The sequence below is a fragment of the Leptodactylus fuscus genome, chromosome 7 (genome assembly GCF_031893055.1).
Source record: "Leptodactylus fuscus isolate aLepFus1 chromosome 7, aLepFus1.hap2, whole genome shotgun sequence".
NCBI classification, from domain to species: Eukaryota; Metazoa; Chordata; class Amphibia; order Anura; family Leptodactylidae; genus Leptodactylus; species Leptodactylus fuscus.
Genome location: NC_134271.1, coordinates 64,566,345 through 64,586,477, shown reverse-complemented (window position 1 = coordinate 64,586,477; position 20,133 = coordinate 64,566,345). Strand labels below are relative to the sequence as shown.

Below are 20,133 nucleotides of genomic sequence, written 5' to 3'. Positions count from 1 at the left end.
CTGGGACGCAGGCCGAGTTCATGTGACGTCAGAGACGTCAGGAAGGAGGCCTGGCAGGATCGTGGAGAGGTAACAGTGTTTTTTATGCTTCTTACCTCTCCCAGTCCGCCAATCATTATATTCGGGGGGGGGGGGTGTCCGAAAAGACCCCCGAGTATAATGATAGCAGCGGTAGCGGCTGTCACCGGGCCCCTAATGTCCGGGGACTTGTGGCAGCCACCTCTGCTTCTATGGCGGTAGTTACGCCACTGAATAGGGCAATAATGATGCAGATGTATATATCCCGTCTTATGGACCGAGGGCATTATACAATGGCACATGGGATTATAGACAATAAGATAACAAGTCTTGACATAGAGATACAATGACACTTGAGGTGATAGAATGATGTACAACTATAAGACACTGGCGTAGTGAAAGGTGGCATGTTAACTGTTGGGGTGACAAAACAAGGACATGCCAACTCTTAGGGTGCTAGGAACCTAACATTAAAACCATGGCGGATTGTAAAGCTATATTGTTTTAGAAAACAGCTAGCTCTGTGTGTACCAAATCTGATCTGTATTCATGATCAGTATACCTTTCATAGATTCCCTTGTATCTTGTTCATGGAGCACTGACACTATTACCCTCCTGGGTGCTAAATCCCACGGTGCCATCTTTTTAACCAGAGAGATTTTGTAATTTATAAAGTGTCACTTTCCACTATTTGTGCTCTCCCGTCCACACAGAACACAAACTGTAAGTATTCACCTCACAAATCAGCGGCGACGGACAATGAAGCGGTTATTCCCCAGTGTAACTACTGCGTCTGTGCTCTGCTAAAAATACATTTTGCCTCATTTTCCATGTGAGGTAATCTGATCACAGAGAGCAGAGGCGAAGTGGTAATTTATGTTGTCCTCGCGAATATGCACCGAGGAAATGATGATCTTAGCATGTTACACGAGGTGAAAAATTTCCCAGGTAATGAATTCTTTACAACAGCACTTTCTCTGACTTTCACCTCACAATCTGTGCTTGAGGAGGGGACGAGGCGTTTGTATCCCAGAGCATTATAAAGATAGGGGAGAGCGCAGCCTCGATGTGCCAGGGAATGCGGCTACATTTACCCCAATATTCTAGGGTCAGGTCATAGAACTGAAAAACCACCTTCACCTCTGCAGCTATAATACATCTAAAGAAGAAAGAATCAACTTTCTAAACAATCAAGCTTATATTTCCCATAGTTCCTGGGTTATTGGGGCAGATTTATTATCTGAAGGCATATGCCTCAAGGGGCAGCCTCCACTGTTATGGAAGATATGAAGACTGGCGTTAAAAACACTAGTCTTCAGAAATCTCCCCCATAGTGTAGCAACTAGAGATGAGCGAGTATGGAGCGTGCTGTTCGGATCGGCTGAGCCGAACAGTACTCGCTCATCTCTAGTAGCAACACATCCTAATCTGGACCTATAGTCATACTCCCTTCTATCTGTCCCCTATATAATCAGCAAATACTTGGTTCTGTAGGTTAGCCACAGGTAGGGACAATGGGTAGGACTGCAGTATCAGATTGTATAGGATATGTTTGGCATCTGTCACCATGGAGACAAATAGGTTCAACTAAGAGCTGAAGTCAAAAAAGCTGTTTAAGGCTAAGGCCTCATGGCAACACATTGTGGTTCTTGCCGGAGCGCTTTAGACAGAAAGTTTATGGAGTTTTCCTCCGCAGACTTTCTGTTACAATTATACCTATGGGGAAACCAACGGCGATTCTGTAGGTATAATTTACATGCTGCTGGTTTTGGAAATCGCGCTGTGTCCGTACCAAGGTTTTTACTGCAAAGTGGAAATGGGATTCCCTAGAATCCCTTCCACTTTACCCTTACTTGTAATACTCCGTGATTTTTCCTGCAACGGTTCCACCGCGGGCAAATCACAGCGTTTCCTTCCCATAGGATCCCAGCCTAAGGCTGAGGTCAAACATTGTAGAAAATCAGCTTTTTTTGTTGCAAATTTTCCTGCATTTTTTTGAGCCAAGAATAGCTACAAAAGGAATGGGAAATATAGAGGAAGTTCTTACCTTCTGCTCAATCCACTCCGGACTTTGGCTCAATAAACCACAGCTAAATCTGCAACAAAAAAAGCTGCATTTCCGTAATATGGAGCTTCAGCCTGAGGCTAAGGCCCCACGTAGAAAAAGGAAAGGCAAACAAGTCGCTGTTACATTAGAATAGACTGTAGAAAGGCTGCCACAAGACTAATGGGGGAATACAGGTATAGGGTATGGCCCCCATTTCATTGGAGTGGTGTATGAATAAAGATTTTCCTAGCATGGACTGCAGTCAGTAGGCTGCCCCTTTAACTCGCCTGTTCTTCCCATAAAACAGGCAGTACAGGATTTACAGGTAACTTTTCATCTTGATGAACCAGGCATCTACTTTCTTCTCTGCCTGTCTCTCCCTCCTAGGACGTAGTGTTTGCTCAGTTTCCCCCTTAATCTATTTAGCCATTTGGTGAAATAATACATATTTACATATGTAAATTTCCATCTTGCACATGTTGATATTCCTGACAATGAATGTAAATGTTCAGTCCTTGCAGCTGAGCTCACTGCTGTCATAAAATTAATGACATGAAAATACAAATATTCTCGGCGGCTCCCAGTCGATTTGGTTTATTTTACTTTGGATGATTTTTATAGGAAATGACTTGATTCTGCTCATTGTTTACAAGGACGCTGCAGCCACATTGCGCTCTCTTTTATTTCTATTTTACTTTCTTATAGCCTTCACTTGCTTAAAGGAGAAAACACTACAGATGAGCAAATCGGTTTAGCACAAATTCAATTTCTTGCAAATTTCCTAAAAGGTTTTGATCCTTGACACATTTGAAACTTTTAAGATCTGTCCACTCAAATTGTTCCAAGTGGCAGCTGCCATATTATAGATTAGAAGAAGACAGAGAAGAAGGATTGCCTAACCTCGGGTGGCAGCGCAGCAGGCTTCCCCATAATGGCAGCTTGCCCTCTAGCACAGGCAATTATCAGGGACTGATAATGATGTCCTATATGATGTCCTAGTGGGCTATAGTCATAACCACCATAAAACGGCCCAACCAGCAAGCACGCCTGCTTTGATACAGATAGAACAGGTCAGGCGGAATGACATATTGTAGAACAGAATATGTGACAATCCATATGATTAATAGCAGCCTTGATCATGTGTTTTTTTTTTTTTTTTTTAACCATTTTAGGCTACAAATGCAGATTATATAGGAATTGATAGGTGATTGTGTGAAAATGGTTAAAAACCGAAATTCTAAATATAATAATATTAATCGCCTCCTATTTCTTTATTTTCAGGTGTAAAGTTTGAATTTGCATTACACCAACCCAAAAAGGTATGTTTGATGTCTAATACTCTCCGGCTATAATGGTGTTCTCTGTGATGAAGTGTATATGTTGGGGCAGCGTATGATATTCTCGGTAATTCATTTCAGCCACTAGAATGGATTTATCAGTCATTCTGCCACTGGTTTATATCGCTGCTGTTCCTGGGTTTATAAACTGTTGTTTTCAGTTTTAAAAATAAGCGCATGGGGATTTTAAATTCCTGAAAGAATGACGAACCTCTGCGATTTGCAAATTCATTTTTTTTCGTTACAAATGATTTTTAACGTTTGTGAAAGAAACACTGCTCCATCTAGTGGCTGAAATACAGAATGCAGCTTTAATGAAACTCCTATGAATTCATATTACAGAAAAACATTATACACTATGGTAGACAAATGGTATTTAAAAATAAATTGTATTTACGATAGTGTAGGAAGTAATATAGATAAAGTCCTGTGTAGATTCCCATTCTATAGCAATGAGACATTTGCACAAGTGAATAATTGCTGCTAAATACACTGCCCGAGCTGAATCTTTATATTGATTTTTAGGTTTCTATGTTGTATTGTTTTTATTCTTGTATTTCATTGTGTTTACGGGACAGTGAGAGAGTATGTCCTCCACTATTTTGTATATTCAGATTAGAGAACTGGATGGAAGGAAAGGATGCAAATACAATAAGATAAGATAAGATAAGATATTCCTTTAATAGTCCCACAATGGGGAAATTTCAGTGATACAGTTACATAGATGGTACAGTAGTATATAACAAGAGAGAAACACATAGAAGCTCATGGCAGATAGAGAAATCCTAGGAATCATAGCAATTAAAAAAGAAAGAAACACAGACACACTGCAGGATCATTTAGTTCTCTGTGCAGATTGATGATAATAATAATAATAATAATAATAATAATAATAATAATAATAATAATAATAATACAGCCGACTTGGTTGTAGGACACGAGGAGGGGGGTCACAGCATGTGGATATAACAAGCAGAAATTTTTGCAGAGGTGGGGGACATATGCAGCTATCATGATAACATGTGGTAGTTCCTTTGGTAGGTGGTGAGATCTCCTGCTCACAGCTGATAGTTCGGTATCTTGCATCAGCACTATTGTCCTTTTAACAACAAAAAATGCCCCAAATGTCCTTCATCACAAGCCGTCCTCCTCCTCCTTACCACAGTGTTCTACTGCCCCAAGGAAGTCAGAGACCATCCAGGTATACATGGTGCTGCTCTCTTGCCAAGCTTCCATAACTCCTGGGGTAGGTGGGTGATGGTAGGTTCCCAGGTTGTAACAGTGTCCCACGTGTCCACAGTAATAGAAAGAAATACCAGTCAGCTGTAGGCATCTTCACACATCAGCAATTGACGCCAGAAATCATCTCCTTGAACGAAGAAGTCCGCATTTCCATGTAGGTTTCTCTTCCATGCCGCATGTTGAGCCATGCTGTCCTAGCTGGGGGATGGTAACAGGCACATGTGGAAACCAGCTGAACCAGGTCTTGAGTCCATGCTTTACAATGGAAACAAAAAGGAACAAAAAAAACTCCACAGGGTCTTCCATTCGATTTATAGTTGCTAAATTCATAGTGCTAGATTGCTTGGTTACCGGATTCTTGAAGATACAGAGAAAAAGAGTGAAAAAGGAAAGAAAAGTTTGCTTCCAGCTTGGAGCACTGCATCAAGGCAGCCAGCCTCTCAGGGGGCGGCACCTAAAAAATACGAGGCTATTAGCAACTGTGACTTAGGATGCAAATAGTCAATTCTGATATAGATATATAATCTTGAGGAAAACAGTTCACCCTCTCTGAATTCTATGGTTTTATCAGGACATAGTAAGAACTGTTCTTGACAGTTGGTATGCAGTGTTTGTGTTCATATGCAGTGTTTGGTTTTCCCAAAATATGACTCTATATATTAAGATCTAACTAACATCTCCGATACTAACTAACATATCTAAGATCTAACTAACATCTCCGATACGGCCTTGCCTGCTCAAATGACATTGTTTCAGAAGTCATGTGATTTGTTCGGATGCAGCTTTGCAAATTTAAAGGGATTATCTGGTTTCTATTGTTGAGGGCCTATACTTCGCATGAGCCAGTGATGGCGAATCTTTTAGAGACTGAGTGGCGAAACTGCAACCTAAACCCATTAATTTATCACCAAGTGCCAACATGGCAATTTATTCTTAATTCTGAGGTTTTATTTTAGAAAAGCTCATACATTAAAATATTCTGTCTTAAAAGTAAAACAGAATAAGGTCCCATTCACATAACCATAGCCATGCTTGCAGACCTCTTTTGCAGGTCCGTATAGTGGCACATTAGTTTATTTCAGTGCTATTATTATAGTCTGGGGTCTTCTTACAGTATAATAAGTAGAAGCCCAGGGGAGGTGAGTAAAAATAAACATTTATACACACTTTGCCTCACCTCTCCTGGGCATTCTCAATCTGGATTTCTCCAGCATCTTCTTTGGTCCTCTTCTCCTTGCAACTGAAGAAATGTACCCCAGAGATCACCACTGGGGCCAGTGATTGGGCCTCAGCAGTCATTGTGATTGGGCCTCAGATGTCATTATGCTGGTTCTCCTCACTTGACTGCAGTGACATTTGGGGCACATGACCTCAGAGTCAGGAAGAGGATGCTGGGAACCATCAAAAGCCCAGGAGAGGTGAGTATAACTGTGTTTTGTTTTGTTTGTTTTAAATAGTCTCCCCAGGCTATTATTGGGAAAGCTCCCGGCGACATGTAGAGCCTTGGAGTCGGGAAGGAATTTTTTCCCCCTGAAATGGAGCAATTGGCTTAAGCCTCATGGTTTTTTTGCCTTCACCTGGATCAACACTGTAGGGTTATACTGTAGGTTGGACTTGATGGACTGATGTCCTCATCTACTATGTAACTATGACATGTACAGACCTTACATAACACCAGGCCTCTTTCCTTTAAAAATATGTATAGTGATTCAGGGAATCAGGCTTTCCCCAACTGCTATCATAGTGCTGTAGAGTCCTGGCCATCTTCAACTAGCAGTGGGCTCTATACCCCTCTTGGCCCAGTAATGGAGCAACAGCATTCGTGCCCACAGAAAGGACTCTGAGTGCCCCCTATAGCACACATGACTATTGGTTCGCCACCACGGGGATAGGCCATCAATATTAGATCTACAGGGGTCTGACACCCAAGACCCCCAAAGAATACCTGTACCAAGATAGCACTGTCCAAGGAGTTAGACTCCCAAAGATCTCATATTAATGGGAAAATTATCTAATATTAATTAAAAAAAAATTCTCTAAGATTATTGCTGATGTCTTTCCTCTTTGGCAACAAACACCTAGATGCCCCAGACCAGCAAACTGCCCAAACTTCTACTTTTATAGAGATGTTCACAAATGATGATGATCAATTAATCAAGGGCTTTTAATTAGCAGCACCTGGCTGTCACTTACCCTCTTGATTCCTATAGAATTGGTAAGGGTGGGTGTAAAGTGTTTATCCAGTTCTTTACTAGTGACCTAACCTGAAATAAACAGAGTACAACGTTAACAGTGAAGTGGCCATGGCACTTGCAAGAGCACTGTTCTTTAAACAGGGTCACAGGTATCAGACCCTCCTTAATATTTTATTTTTCATCAATCCTGAAGGATTGGTCATTAAAAAAAAGAATGAGACAACCATTTTTCACCCACTACACCCAGATTTTGGTCTAGTTTTTTTGACACTGTATTTGTAATGTGTTGTTATGTTTCTATTTCTCTATTATTTACCTTTATTTTAAGATTTTCTAAGTACCAGATTTAAAAAAAAAAAATGTCCTAATATGCAAAACCATAAAATTCAAAGAGGTTGTATTGTGTTTCGATGAACTGTAAGCACAATGCATTATTTGTCTTGTACTGCTTATCCTGCTATGGGAGTCATTGTGTTCATACATAACATTACTTGTCCTATACTGATCTTTAGTTACAGTCTGTATTATGCTCCAGAGCTGCACTCACTATTCTGCTGGTCAATTCTCCTATGGAGATTCCAACTCCTAATCCTGTACTGATCCTGACTTACGTCCTGCATTTTACAGTTAGTAACTATCCTGCCAGATTTCATTGAAAGTAAAGCCTGTCAATAAACAAACATAGCTTCCTTTAGTTCCTGTATAAGCAGAGGGACAGTTTTCCTCCAGCAAACAACTATCCAGCGCTTCCCAATCAACACAATGCACAGACACTAAACCTGCAGGGAATGATTGGAGATTTTGCAGAATGGTAAGTGCAGCTCTGGAGTATAGTAGAGGCTATATCCCAGGATCAATACAGAATACATATTCATGCATTTATGTAGAGCATACACTAATATAAGCTGTAATGTATTGCTCAGGGGATAAATTTAACAGGTGCGGGAGCACACAGACAAATATCAGACATTTAGCTGAGAGTAATACCTGAATACCAGCGTTCTTCTTGAGAATTGTAATAAAGAAACAGAAAGAAGCAGACATAACAAAGAAAAGGCCTCTAATAAACTGAACATGTCAGCATACCCTATACCAGAGAATACGGCCAAAAAGGTCCAAGCTACATTTATCTATATACATATGGTAAGACATGCCTCTGATACTACCCAGTTCTTTTTGTGCCCCCATACAATGCATAACGCCCTGTTCTGTGTAACATACAGTGATGAAGCCCCTACACAGTATAATGTGTCCTTAGTGGCCTCCACATTGTATAATGCTTTCAAACAGCAAAATGCAGCATTAGGGTGCATTCACACTACGGATACGTTGACTGATTCTGAACGTTAAAACACGGTCAGAATCAGCAGCGCGTATAAAGCAGATCCCATTCATTTCAATGGGAGCCGGCATACGAGCGCTCTCCATTGAAATGAATGGGCTGCTTTTTTCTCTACAAGCGCTCCCATTGAAGTGAATGGGAAGCGCTCGCGTGTACGGCTCGCCGTGTGAAGGGGCCCGGCGCTCGGCTCATTCCAAGCCGTACAAGCGAGCACTTCCCATTCACTTCAATGGGAGCGCTCGTAGAGAAAAAAGCAGCCCATTCATTTCAATGGGGAGCGCTCGTATGCCGGCTCCCCATTGAAATGAATGGGATCTGCTTTATACGTGTTTTAACGTTCAGAATCAGTCAGCGTATCCGTAGTGTGAATGCACCCTTAGTGCCACAATACAGTGTAATGATTCTTATTGTTCCCCACACAGAATAATGTCCCCTTTAGTGGCCTCCACATGGTATAGTGTCCAGTTGTTGATATAGCACAGCAGCATCAGAACAAGGATTAGCAATTTTTTATAGTCATACTCAAGACAGGGAAAGAAGGCTTATCCTTAAAGGGGTTGTCCACTTTCAGACCAATATTGAGACAAATGTTACGGTGTGTATAATATAAAGTTGTACAATTTTCCAGTATAGTTTCTGTATCAATCCCTTACAGTTTTCTAGATCTTACCTCTAGTGGATAAAACTCTGACCATGATCATGTGATATGCGGTCCATTGTCATGTGTTGAGCACACAGGTGCACTACTCGTTATAGTCACAGCACAGTAATCAGCTGTGCACCTCTTTCCTCATCACATGACTATGGACCATAAATCACATGACCATGGACCGTAAATCACATGACCATGGTCAAACTTTTATCCTCTAGAAGTAACAGAATGAATAATAACAAGCAGAGATCTAGAAAACAGTGAGAAATTGATACAGATAGTATATTGCAAAATTGTATATTCTTTTATTGTACAAACAATAACATTTGTTTCTCAATATTGTTCTGAAAGTGGCCAACCCCTTTAAGGATAGACCATCAATGTTAGAAAGCAGATAACCCATTTATATTTTTCATCTTTCCATGTACAGAACTGTACTCTTTTTTTTTTTTTTTGTGGAGCGAGTTATGTTTTTATTCATACATGTAAATATGAATGGAACAGCACCAGACCTGTTCTTGGTATATGTTTTACCTTTTGGGCCGTGGGTCCTGAGCCGTCATCATTTTAACCATTCGTCCTCTTTATGGTTGTTACAGATCCTGCCCCTCTGATTATTCTGTTACTGTTCTCTAAGAGTAAGCTTGCGGTTTCCCTGGCTGTACAAGTGCAGATTCCAACATAACAGCTTATTTTACATGATAACAGATTTCGTAGACATCAGCTGAGTCTCAGCCCAGCTGGAGCACAGCCATCTTTTATCACAGCAAATGTCATTTCCAAGACTTTTCTCAGTGTTGAACTGTACACCAGATGCTCCAAGTGTGGACAGACACGTCTAGAGCAGCAATCATTATACACCGGGCCGCAATTAACCCCTCTGCTCCCGCAGCTGTCATAAGTGACTTGTGCTTCATTTAACATGAAGTAAGACTTTTTAGGATATTATCAAACCATAAATAGTAATTCCCTGATATATTCCTATTCATATCAGAATCTCTTGGCTTGTCAGTCACAGATTTTTAATTACTGTCTAGTTTACTATTGACTTCTAGAGATGAGCGAGTAGTATTCGATCAAATACCTCGCTCCCATAGGAATGCGTGTAAGCAGCCGACCACCAAGGGGTTAAGCGCAGTGAATAGTTGTTGCGCTTAACCGCTTGATGTTCGGCCGCTTACATGCATTCCTATGGGAGCGAGGCATTCAATCGAATATTACTTGCTCATCACTATTGACTTCTTAAATCTATTAGCAGACTTTAGGCTGCCATATATGCCAGTCGGTATCATGTCTATGGATCAGTATACAACAGTATACAATGGCTTATGAGTAGGGTTGAGCCGATCTTGAGATTTCAGTATCGTTTTTAAAATCCAATTTCCCGAGCCCAATGCAAGTCAATGGGATTTTTTAAAGAATTTTAAAATCGATCCTATACACTACACAGCATGAAGTCTAAAAATTGAACACTTTAATTGTTAGAATCCATACTGTGTACTGATTTTTAAAAAAATCCTCTGGCTACTTAGTCCCCCTGGTGTCCACTTATCTGCACAGAAGCACTGCCGTTGGGCTGCTCCACGCTGTTCTCGTTTGGAGCGGGTACAGGAAAGGGAGATGTGAGTGCTCCCCTCCTAGTACCCGCCCACACTCTCCTAAGCCACAAGCCCCGCCTTCTTCCTAGGTCTGTAACACTAGCCTGGGAGGCGGGGCAGCGCGGCGAGAAGAGGAGCGAGAACAGCGGGGACCAGACCAGCGGCAGTGCTTCTGTACAGGTAAGTGTTAGCTACTAGAGATTTTAGCTAGTCTCCCATTAGACTGAATGAACACAGCCGGCGCGCAGAGGGTTAAGCGGCCGGACGCCGCTACAGGCTGTGTGTCGGCTGCATCCATTCAATCCTATGGGACCTAGCTAACATTGTTATCTTTTCCCACAATGCTTGGCCAGTAGCAAAGCATTGTGGGAAATAGCTTCCGACCTCGATCCCACCTAAAAAGATCGGGATCAGAATTCCGATCGCGATCGTGAAATTTACTCGATCACCGATCGGAATCCAATCTTTTCCGATCCCATTCACTCAACCCTACTCAACCCTACTTATGAGCAGTCAACAAAGTCATGTGATTATTGAATTCCCGCGACATAATTCCTATATTATTAGTTCCTTTCAGGATTGTTGCAAAAGAAGCTTCCACTGACAATAAGAACTATATAAGAGGTGTAACTCGAAGCTCCTGGGCCCCATTGCAGAGTCTGTAGTGGGGCTCTACCTACCTTGTTCTATTTAAAGGGAGTCTATCATTGGTAATTTACATTTGTATATAAGCCCATCATTATACAGCTTTTAGAAAGGCTATGCTAGACATACCAGTTTTGAAGAGATCCATTCACTCGTTTTCTTCCAAAATAGATTTTTTCTGATATGCAAATGAATCTTCTTGGAGTACAGGTGGCGTTATCTCTGTGTTCCGAGCACCCCTGCATCATCATCCAGGTACATTGTTCACCACCCCATCTTAAAATCAGGACTCCTTGTTTTCTTCCTCTTCACTGCTTTCTTTAGCAGCCTTTCTCATACTGTACACTTGTGTAAGAAGAAATCAAAGATGGTGCAGAGACCATGTGTTGTACGCTGGGCCCACTCCTGGAATTAAACCATAACAGGACAGAAGTCAGTTGTCATGGGTGAACAATATTAATTCTATAATAATTTAGCAGTCAGTTTAGTTTCACCAAAAGTAATTATACATTTTCATTACTAGGTATAATCTCAAGTCCTATAGTAGCTTCACCTATATAAAGCTAGAGCTTTACCCCGGCTTATTCCTATAAATTGCAATATGAGTTGTAGAAATCCATTTATTTCTCTGACTGATATAAAAATCTATAGTTTTGGGCCACTCCCCTTTTTTTAGGTTTATAGTCCCTGCCACTTGTGAAACGGTAGAAGGTTCAAAGGTTGGAGACCTCCACTCTAGACCATAAAAATGAAGTAGACTCTCAGATGGATCATCTTTATCTGTCTAAATAGGAAGTAGCTGATAGATATGGATAGGGTTGGGTACATATCTAGACTTCAAACTGTAAGAGTTAAACTGGTGAAGAAATCTGTGTATGGCTTTGCAGGCCTATGAATCCCTGTCCGTTATATTACTTAGTAAGTGGCTAGAGAGCGCTGCAAATATCCAGCTGAACGAAGCAAGTTAAAAGCCTACTCTTGTTAGGGTGACATAGGGTCACACAGAAAAGATCAGTCTTCATTTTACAAACCTGCAGAGAAAAATGTTCTGCAGTTACGTGCAGCTATCATGTTGGACAATTTCTCTATCTCGGTCTCTGAGGCTGCAAATTTTTTTATTTAATATTTTCAGTAATATAATTTCAGTGACCTCCACATTCACAATTCACCTGATCAAGACATCTGATACATCATAGAATAAATACGGAAAGAGCATTTACCAAGGTCTCTACATGGAGCTTTCATGGGATTATGAAGTACCGCAGCAATTTCAGATGCAAGATGTAGAGTAAAAGAGATTATCTCAATGCCGATAAGACTATATTTCCATGGTTAGCTTGGTTGGCTCTTAGAACAGGCCATAGATTGGTACTCAATTATTAATGTATGATCAATGGACACAAGTAGACAGCTGAAAAGTTTAGTTAAAAACTTAGAAAATGTTTAGTTTATAATGCTGCTCTTATGCTATTACATAGGGATCCAAGGCATCTTATATCTAACCTGTGGGTTTTGTGGTTGAATCTTCATTATACAGTGCCTTGTAAAAGTATTCATACCCTTTGAACTGTTTCACATTTTGTAACTTTACAACCACAAATATAAATATATTTTGCTGAGATTTTAAGTGATAACCAACACAAAGTAACAGACAACTCTGAAGTGGAAGGAAAATGATACATGGGTTTCAAAATTTTAACCAAAATCTGAAAAATGTGACGTGCAAAAGTATTCAACCTTCAATTACAGCGACAAGTTTTTTGGGGTATGTCTCTACCAGGTTTACACATCTAGAGACTGAGATTTTTGCCCATTCTTCTTTGCTAAATAAGTTAAGCTCAGCCACAACGGATGGAGAACGTCTGAGAACAACAATTTTCCTGCCTTGCCACAGATGCTGAATGGGATTTAGGTCTGGACTTTGACTGGGCCATTCTAATATATGAATATTCGTCTGTCTAAACCATTCCACTGTAGCTCTGGCTGTAGGATTAAGGTCAACATCTTGCTGGAAGGTGAATCTCCTTCCCAGTCTCAAGTCTTTTGTAGTCTAAAATGGGTTTCCTTCCAGGATTGCCCTGTATTTAGCGCCATCTTCCCTTCAACTCTGACCAGCTTCCTTGTCCCTGCTGAAGAAAAGCCTCCCCACAGCTTGATGCTGCCATCACCATGTTTCACGGTGGGGATGGTGTGTTCAGGTTGATGAGCATTGTTACCTTGTGTGCTTTGTATTTAGGCCAAAATGTTCAACTTTGGTCTCATCTGACCAGGGCAGCTTCTTCCACATGTTTGCTTGTCTTGTCAGTTCCTCCAGAGTGACCATGGGCCTCTTGGCTGCTTCTCTGACCAGTGCTCTCTTTGCTCAATGTATTAGTTTAGGCGGACGGCCATATCTTGATAATTTTGCACTTATAGAATACTTTTTCCAGTTTTGATGATGGATTGAACAGTGGTCCTTGGGATGCTTTAAGTTTGGTATATGTTTTTTAAAACCTAACCTTGCTTTAAATTTCTCCACAACTTTAACTCTGACCTGTCTTGTGAGTTCCTTGGTCTTCATGATGCTGTTTGTTCACTAGTGTTCTAACAAACCACTGAGGCCTTCACAGAACAGGTTTCTTTATACTGAGTCTAAATTACACATAGCTGGACCCTATTAACTAATTAAGTGTCTTCTGAAGGCAATTGTGTGCACTGGATTTTATTTAGAGGTATCAGAGTACAGGGAGCTGAATACTTTTGCACATCACTCTTTTCAGATTTTTATTTGATTAAAATTTTGAAAACCGTGTATCATTTTTGTTCCACTTCACAATTATGTATTTGACAAATGTGAAAAAGTTCCAGGGGTATGAATACCTTTGCAAGCTATAATTATGTTATAGGTAATGTCTATCAATGTGAGCTAGAAGGGTATCTGTGCTCAGCAGGTTGGCACATTACAGCAGCTCATCTGTATGCCCTGCTGACCAGCATGAGTCCTGGGGTTGGATACACAGTAACTACACATTGACAAAGATAAACCATTAATTACCTTATTCCCCTGAAAACCCCTTTAATAAATGACAATGCTGATACATATGTATCATTAAAGGGGTTTTCCCAGCATACAATTTAAAAAAAAAAAAAAAAAAAACTTGAACAACCATGCAGATAAACCATCTGCAGTGTACCTGTGACTTCACCCACATTCTATGTGCCCTTCCTTTCAAGATCTTACATACCAATAACACAATACACTTTCAGCTTGCAATGGCCAGAGTTGGTAGGCCTTACTATTAAAAAGTAAATTTCCCAGATGCACTGTGCTTACTAACAGAAGTCATTCATGCACAGCACGTGCTCCATCTGTTAAGATGGCACATGCCAGGTTCTGTTGCCCTGATATAATAAGCAGCTATAGGAAGCCAAAGACAAACTGAGCATGTTCTTTCTGAATGTACATGGACTACAGCAGTGGTAGGAAAAGAAAGGGGGATTTCATTGGGCTTTTTCTAGTGACATACATTTTTGAAAATTGCTTTCGGTGGGTGACAGTGATCTTTTGCAAAGTACTTTTATATGATATATTATTGCTGTTGTGGGAATACCCCTTTAAACACTATGTCTTTCTCGGTTAGAGAAAATGCATGCTTCTGGTCTATTTATGCAGTCTTGCCATATTCTGTCATCTGCAGCGCTGCTTAGTTTTGTATGAAAAAAGCTATTTGTTTGCCCTGTATCATGAATACACAAATAACAACACAGTGCGCTGTGACATGGTGCTTGCCGGAACGGTGTTTAGATTTGTCAGACAAGATGAGCGATGTTCTTTTCTGTGTGTCTTTTGTGCTGCTGAATCCTGAATAATTCTTTATTCTGTTCACAGGACTGTACATCCAACAATCAATATAGGACTTCAATAGAAGCTGCTGCCAAACAGCTCCTGAACATAAACCAAGATGTGCCGTCGTATCCTCCTTATCAGTACCCGGCTAGTTTACACAGCACAAGTCGCAGGCAGAAAAAGGCAATCTTTCTAAGGCGAGACAATAAGATATATACGGAGAAAAAGCTTTTGAAAAAGAGGAAGCATTTCCTATTGAAAGAGACTCCCATTCTGATGCCCTTGAACGGTTCTGCTGTGGACCTCATGCTGTCAGATTACGAGGACAGCAACGGCAAATGGAGAAAGCTGTATGAGGTTCAAAGACAACGCAAGAAGCTTATGCAAGACATCTGCTTGAAGTACAAGAGTGGTAGCAGGCGGATTATCACCCCTTATCATGTCTCCCGAATCTTTGTGGAGGACAAGCACAAGATACTCTACTGTGAGGTTCCAAAGGCTGGTTGCTCCAACTGGAAACGGGTATTAATGGTTCTTAACGGCTTGGCTTCCTCCACAAAGGATATCCAGCATAATACTGTACACTATGGGAACTACTTGAAAAGATTGGACAGTTTTGACCGGAAAGGAATCTTCAATCGTCTTAACACGTACAAGAAGATGATCTTTGTTCGAGAACCTTTCGAAAGGTTGGTCTCTGCTTTCCGAGACAAATTTGAGAACGCAAACAACTATTATCATCCAGTGTTTGGGAAAGCTATCATTTCTAAATACAGGCGGAATGCCACAAGGGAAGCATTGAGGACAGGATCTGGGGTACAATTTAAAGAGTTTATCCAATACCTATTGGATGTTCATAGACCAGTAGGTATGGACATTCATTGGGACCATGTCAGCAAACTTTGTAGTCCATGCTTAATAGACTATGATTTTATTGGGAAATTTGAGAGCATGGAAGAAGATGCTAACTTTCTTCTACACCTCATAGGGGCTCCCCAAAACTTGACGTTTCCCAGATTTAAAGACAGACATTCCAATGAGGAAAGGACCACTAGTAAAATTACACAGCAATATTTTGCACAATTGTCCCCATTGGAAAGACAGCGTACCTACGATTTTTATTACATGGATTATCAAATGTTCAATTACTCCAAACCATTTGAAGATTTGTATTGATCACATGTAAATGGGGGAATGTGTTTGTTTTCTAGAAAACGTACACTGGGGCAGCATTGTGCTACAACACGTGAACTGATGAAGTCTTTGGATTCAGAGATGACCCTTTTAGATTCTTTTTTTATCTCGTGAACTTGCAACAGGTCACACAAAGATATTTTACGATCACTAAATGAACTCACCATGGAGGGTGCAAAACTCCCAGATAAATGAAAGTAAAATTGACACCTGCAAATTCTCTCCAACCATTCTTTCTATTCTAAGATTGAAAGAAAATATTTAAAATTCTCTATTGTATAGATCTTATTTTTGCTGGTTAAAAAAAATAAAAATAAAATTGTTTTTGAAAATACAATAAAAGGGCTAGATTTTTCTATGGAATTTTGTGATTTTTTTTAAAGACATTTTGCAGTACGTAGTTTTATGTAAAGGCAAAAATATCCACTTTTGCAACCAATTTGTTTATTCCTTCTTGTGGTTATGTGTTAGTCTACTTCCTTTGCGCCTTCTTGCCTAAATACAGTTACTACAAGATGAAGGTGACACAAGAAAGTAACGTGACTGCAGGATCAGAATTTTTCTTTGAAGTCTGTAACCACGGAAATACATACGTCTGCATAAAGTATATATAAATAAATTAGCAAGACTATTTCATAGTTATTATATTCTTAATTATCTTTATTGAAGTTTATTGAGTTTTTTGAACAGACATATAATATAAGGGACAGGAATATCATCATAAAGTGAGTTAAGTGAACGAATACATTAATTTTTCTTAATTAGAAAATGACTTAAAAACATGGGAAGAATCCATCCAGTTGTCAAGTAATGTCTGCCATTTAGAGCCTAATGTAGCAGTGCTGCCACCTTAGGTAAGGACCAATCACAACAAAACCGATCAAACTTGAATAGTCCCCATCACATAGGCAACATGAAAGTGGAGATAGAAAGCAAATTGGAAACAAGATTAACAAAGAGAGGAAAAGAAAGAAAGAGTGGAGAAAAAGGAGTACAAGAAGAGAAAGATGCCCCAACCTGCGCTAATGAACTCCCTGGAGGAAGGATGTTGGGGATATCAAATCCAAGGGTAACAGATTTCCACACACTTTCCATTAAAGATACTACAACGTTTGTCTTTAATCATTATCCAAGATAGTTTTGCTTTAAAGGGGCTCTGTCAGCAAAATTATGCATCATTGCTTGTAATCCCGCGCCGGCACAGTAGCAAGGGAACGGTAGCAGGGGAACTGAGCATACTGAGCATGCTCAGTTCCCCTGCTACTGTTACCCTGCTACTCCTCGGGTCCCGTCTTCCTCGTCGTCTTCTTCCAGCGTCATTGCTAGTAATCCCGTGCTGGCGCAGTAGCAGTAGCCCTGCTACTGTTCCCCTGCTACTTCGCTGGCGCGGGATTACAAGCAATGACACCGGAAGAAGAAGACGAGGAAGATGTGACCTGAGGACATTGCTGCAAGAAGAAAGAAGATAAAGGTGTGGCTAAAGATGACGTCGGACCGTGCATGCCCGCCCAGCGTGCACGATAAGGTATGATTATCATATTCTTTTTTAGGGTATTATTTTAAAACGGGGGGTAGTTTAATATAACATTAGCAATGCCTGAATGGCCTTTTTAAAGGCTAGTCAAGCATATGTGGGGCTCTATCAGCATAATTTTGCTGCTAGGTGTTACGGTTCTGTATATATATATATATATATATATATATATATATATATATAAAATATTTTTACCTCTAGTCTGCAGAACACTGCAACGAGGTCCACAGGCCCAGTGGACGGCGGTATGTCACGACAGAACCGCTAGTCTGTAGAACACTACAGCGAACCTCTAGTCTGTAGAACACTACAGCGAGGACCTCAGGCCCAGTGGGCGGCCGTATGTCTGATCTCAATGTGAACAAACACTAGCAGAGGTGCGGCGCGGTACTCAATGTGAACAGAGTGCAACAAACATGAGCAGTTGTGCGGTACTCAATGTGAACAGGGTGCAACTAAACCCTGCCAGCTAAGCTCACTGGCCAGGTGCACCAGTACTGCTGAAACAAACAAGGCTGCCAAGGGTTAACTCACCCCAGGTCAGCAAACACACATGCTCTTGCAACAGCTAGGAGTCACCACGGAAGTTTGCATACTCCTGCAACAGCTAGGAGTTACCAAGTAAGTTGGACAGTCTACATAGGCTATCTCAAAGACCAAACCTGCTGCAGCTCCACTGGCTGGAACAGTCTCTACTGCTCCTAGCCCTGGTGTAGAGCTGACAGTTCAGGGTTTACAGGTCCTAACTAACAGCACCCAGAAAGAAGCAGAGGAACCCCACACAAAGGCCTAGTCTGGCAACCTACCTGAATACTGGAGCCTGTCCCTGAAGCTACTGTCATCAACAAACTTCCGTGCACCTTAGTCAATCTTTAGTCAAAGTGTGACCGCTGGCTGGGCGTCAACTCACATCATTTAAAGGGAAGACCCTGCCCAATAGGGGCGGTGGTCATGACCTCACCGCTCATGCTCAGTAGGGGAGAAATGACACTTAGCTTGTGAGCGGTTCCAAAAGTCTGAGCATGCTCAGTAGGGTGAAAGATGGACTTAGAATGACCTGCAGGTGGCGCTGTGTGCTGGGAGAACAACCTGCGGGACCCAATCATAACAATAGGGCCCCTTTCAGAAGATCAAAACCATGACTGGTACTCTTCCAAAATTGATCTTTTGTAATTTTGAAAGCTAAAAGATACCAGTTGATTTGCACTCTTGGGTGCCTTAAAAGGTCTGAGGAATGAATTTTACCAGTTTCAGCCTGGGTTCTGCCTGTTCTAAATTTCGCATTTCTGAGCTGGTTCAGATCCCAGGTTTTGTTTTCAGAACCTGCAACTAATGCACAACCCCTTCTCTTCCTCCCTACTGCTTTGAATTCTATACATTGTGGGGACTGACAGACTTGCTTATGTAAAAACAAAGCCAGCCTGCATCCTACTGATATAAAAAAGGGATCTGGCTTTACTATTACAATGAACAAGACCGCCAGCCCCCAAAATGTACATAATACCTCACAGTGAAGAGGGAGTTACGTGCCATGTGTGGGTTCCAAACACGTCACATGGAGTCAGAACCAGCCCAGAAAACAAGGGTTCAGAACATGCAGAACACAGGTCTGTTATACAGTCCTATGAAAAAGTTTGGGCACCCCTATTAATCTTAATCATTTTTAGTTCTAAATATTTTGGTGTTTGCAACAGCCATTTCAGTTTGATATATCTAATAACTGATGGACACAGTAATATTTCAGGATTGAAATGAGGTTTATTGTACTAACAGAAAATGCGCAATATGCATTAAACCAAAATTTGACCGGTGCAAAAATATGGGCACCTCAACAGAAAAGTGACATTAATATTTAGTACATCCTCCTTTTGCAAAGATAACAGCCTCTAGTTGCTTCCTGTAGCTTTTAATCAGTTCCTGGATCCTGGATGAAGGTATTTTGGACCATTTCTTTCTACAAAACAATTCAAGTTCAGTTAAGTTTGATGGTCGCCGAACATGGACAGCCCGCTCTCAAATGATCTGAAAACAAAGATTGTTCAACATAGTTATTCAGGGGAAGGATACAAAACGTTGTCTCAGAGATTTAACCTGTCAGTTTCCACTGTGAGGAACATAGTAAGGAAATGGAAGACCACAGGGACAGTTCTTGTTAAGCCCAGAAGTGGCAGGCCAAGAAAAATATCAGAAAGGCAGAGAAGAAGAATGGTGAGAACAGTCAAGGACAATCCACAGACCACCTCCAAAGAGCTGCAGCATCATCTTGCTGCAGATGGTGTCACTGTGCATCGGTCAACTATACAGCACACTTTGCACAAATAGAAGCTGTATGGGAGAGTGATGAGAAAGAAGCCGTTTCTGCACGTACGCCACAAATAGAGTTGCCTGAGGTATGAAAAAGCACATTTGGACAAGGCAGCTTCATTTTGGAAACAAAAATTGAGTTGTTTGGTTATAAAAAAAAGGCGTTATGCATGGCGTCCAAAAAGAAACAGCATTCCAA

The 20,133-nt window shown here is 40.9% G+C and overlaps 1 protein-coding gene across 1 annotated transcript in view; it reads left to right on the top strand.

The window, feature by feature from the left end:
- CHST8 (carbohydrate sulfotransferase 8) overlaps positions 1–16,385 on the top strand; it is a 418,110-nt gene extending 401,725 nt beyond the window's left edge. The window contains exons 3-4 of the mRNA XM_075282045.1: positions 3,347–3,384; positions 14,945–16,385. Of these exons, the coding sequence (XP_075138146.1) occupies positions 3,347–3,384; positions 14,945–16,078 (1,172 nt within the window). The 3' untranslated portion in view covers positions 16,079–16,385. The remainder of the gene's footprint in view (positions 1–3,346; positions 3,385–14,944) is intronic.
- The last annotated feature ends 3,748 nt before the right edge of the window (positions 16,386–20,133 follow it).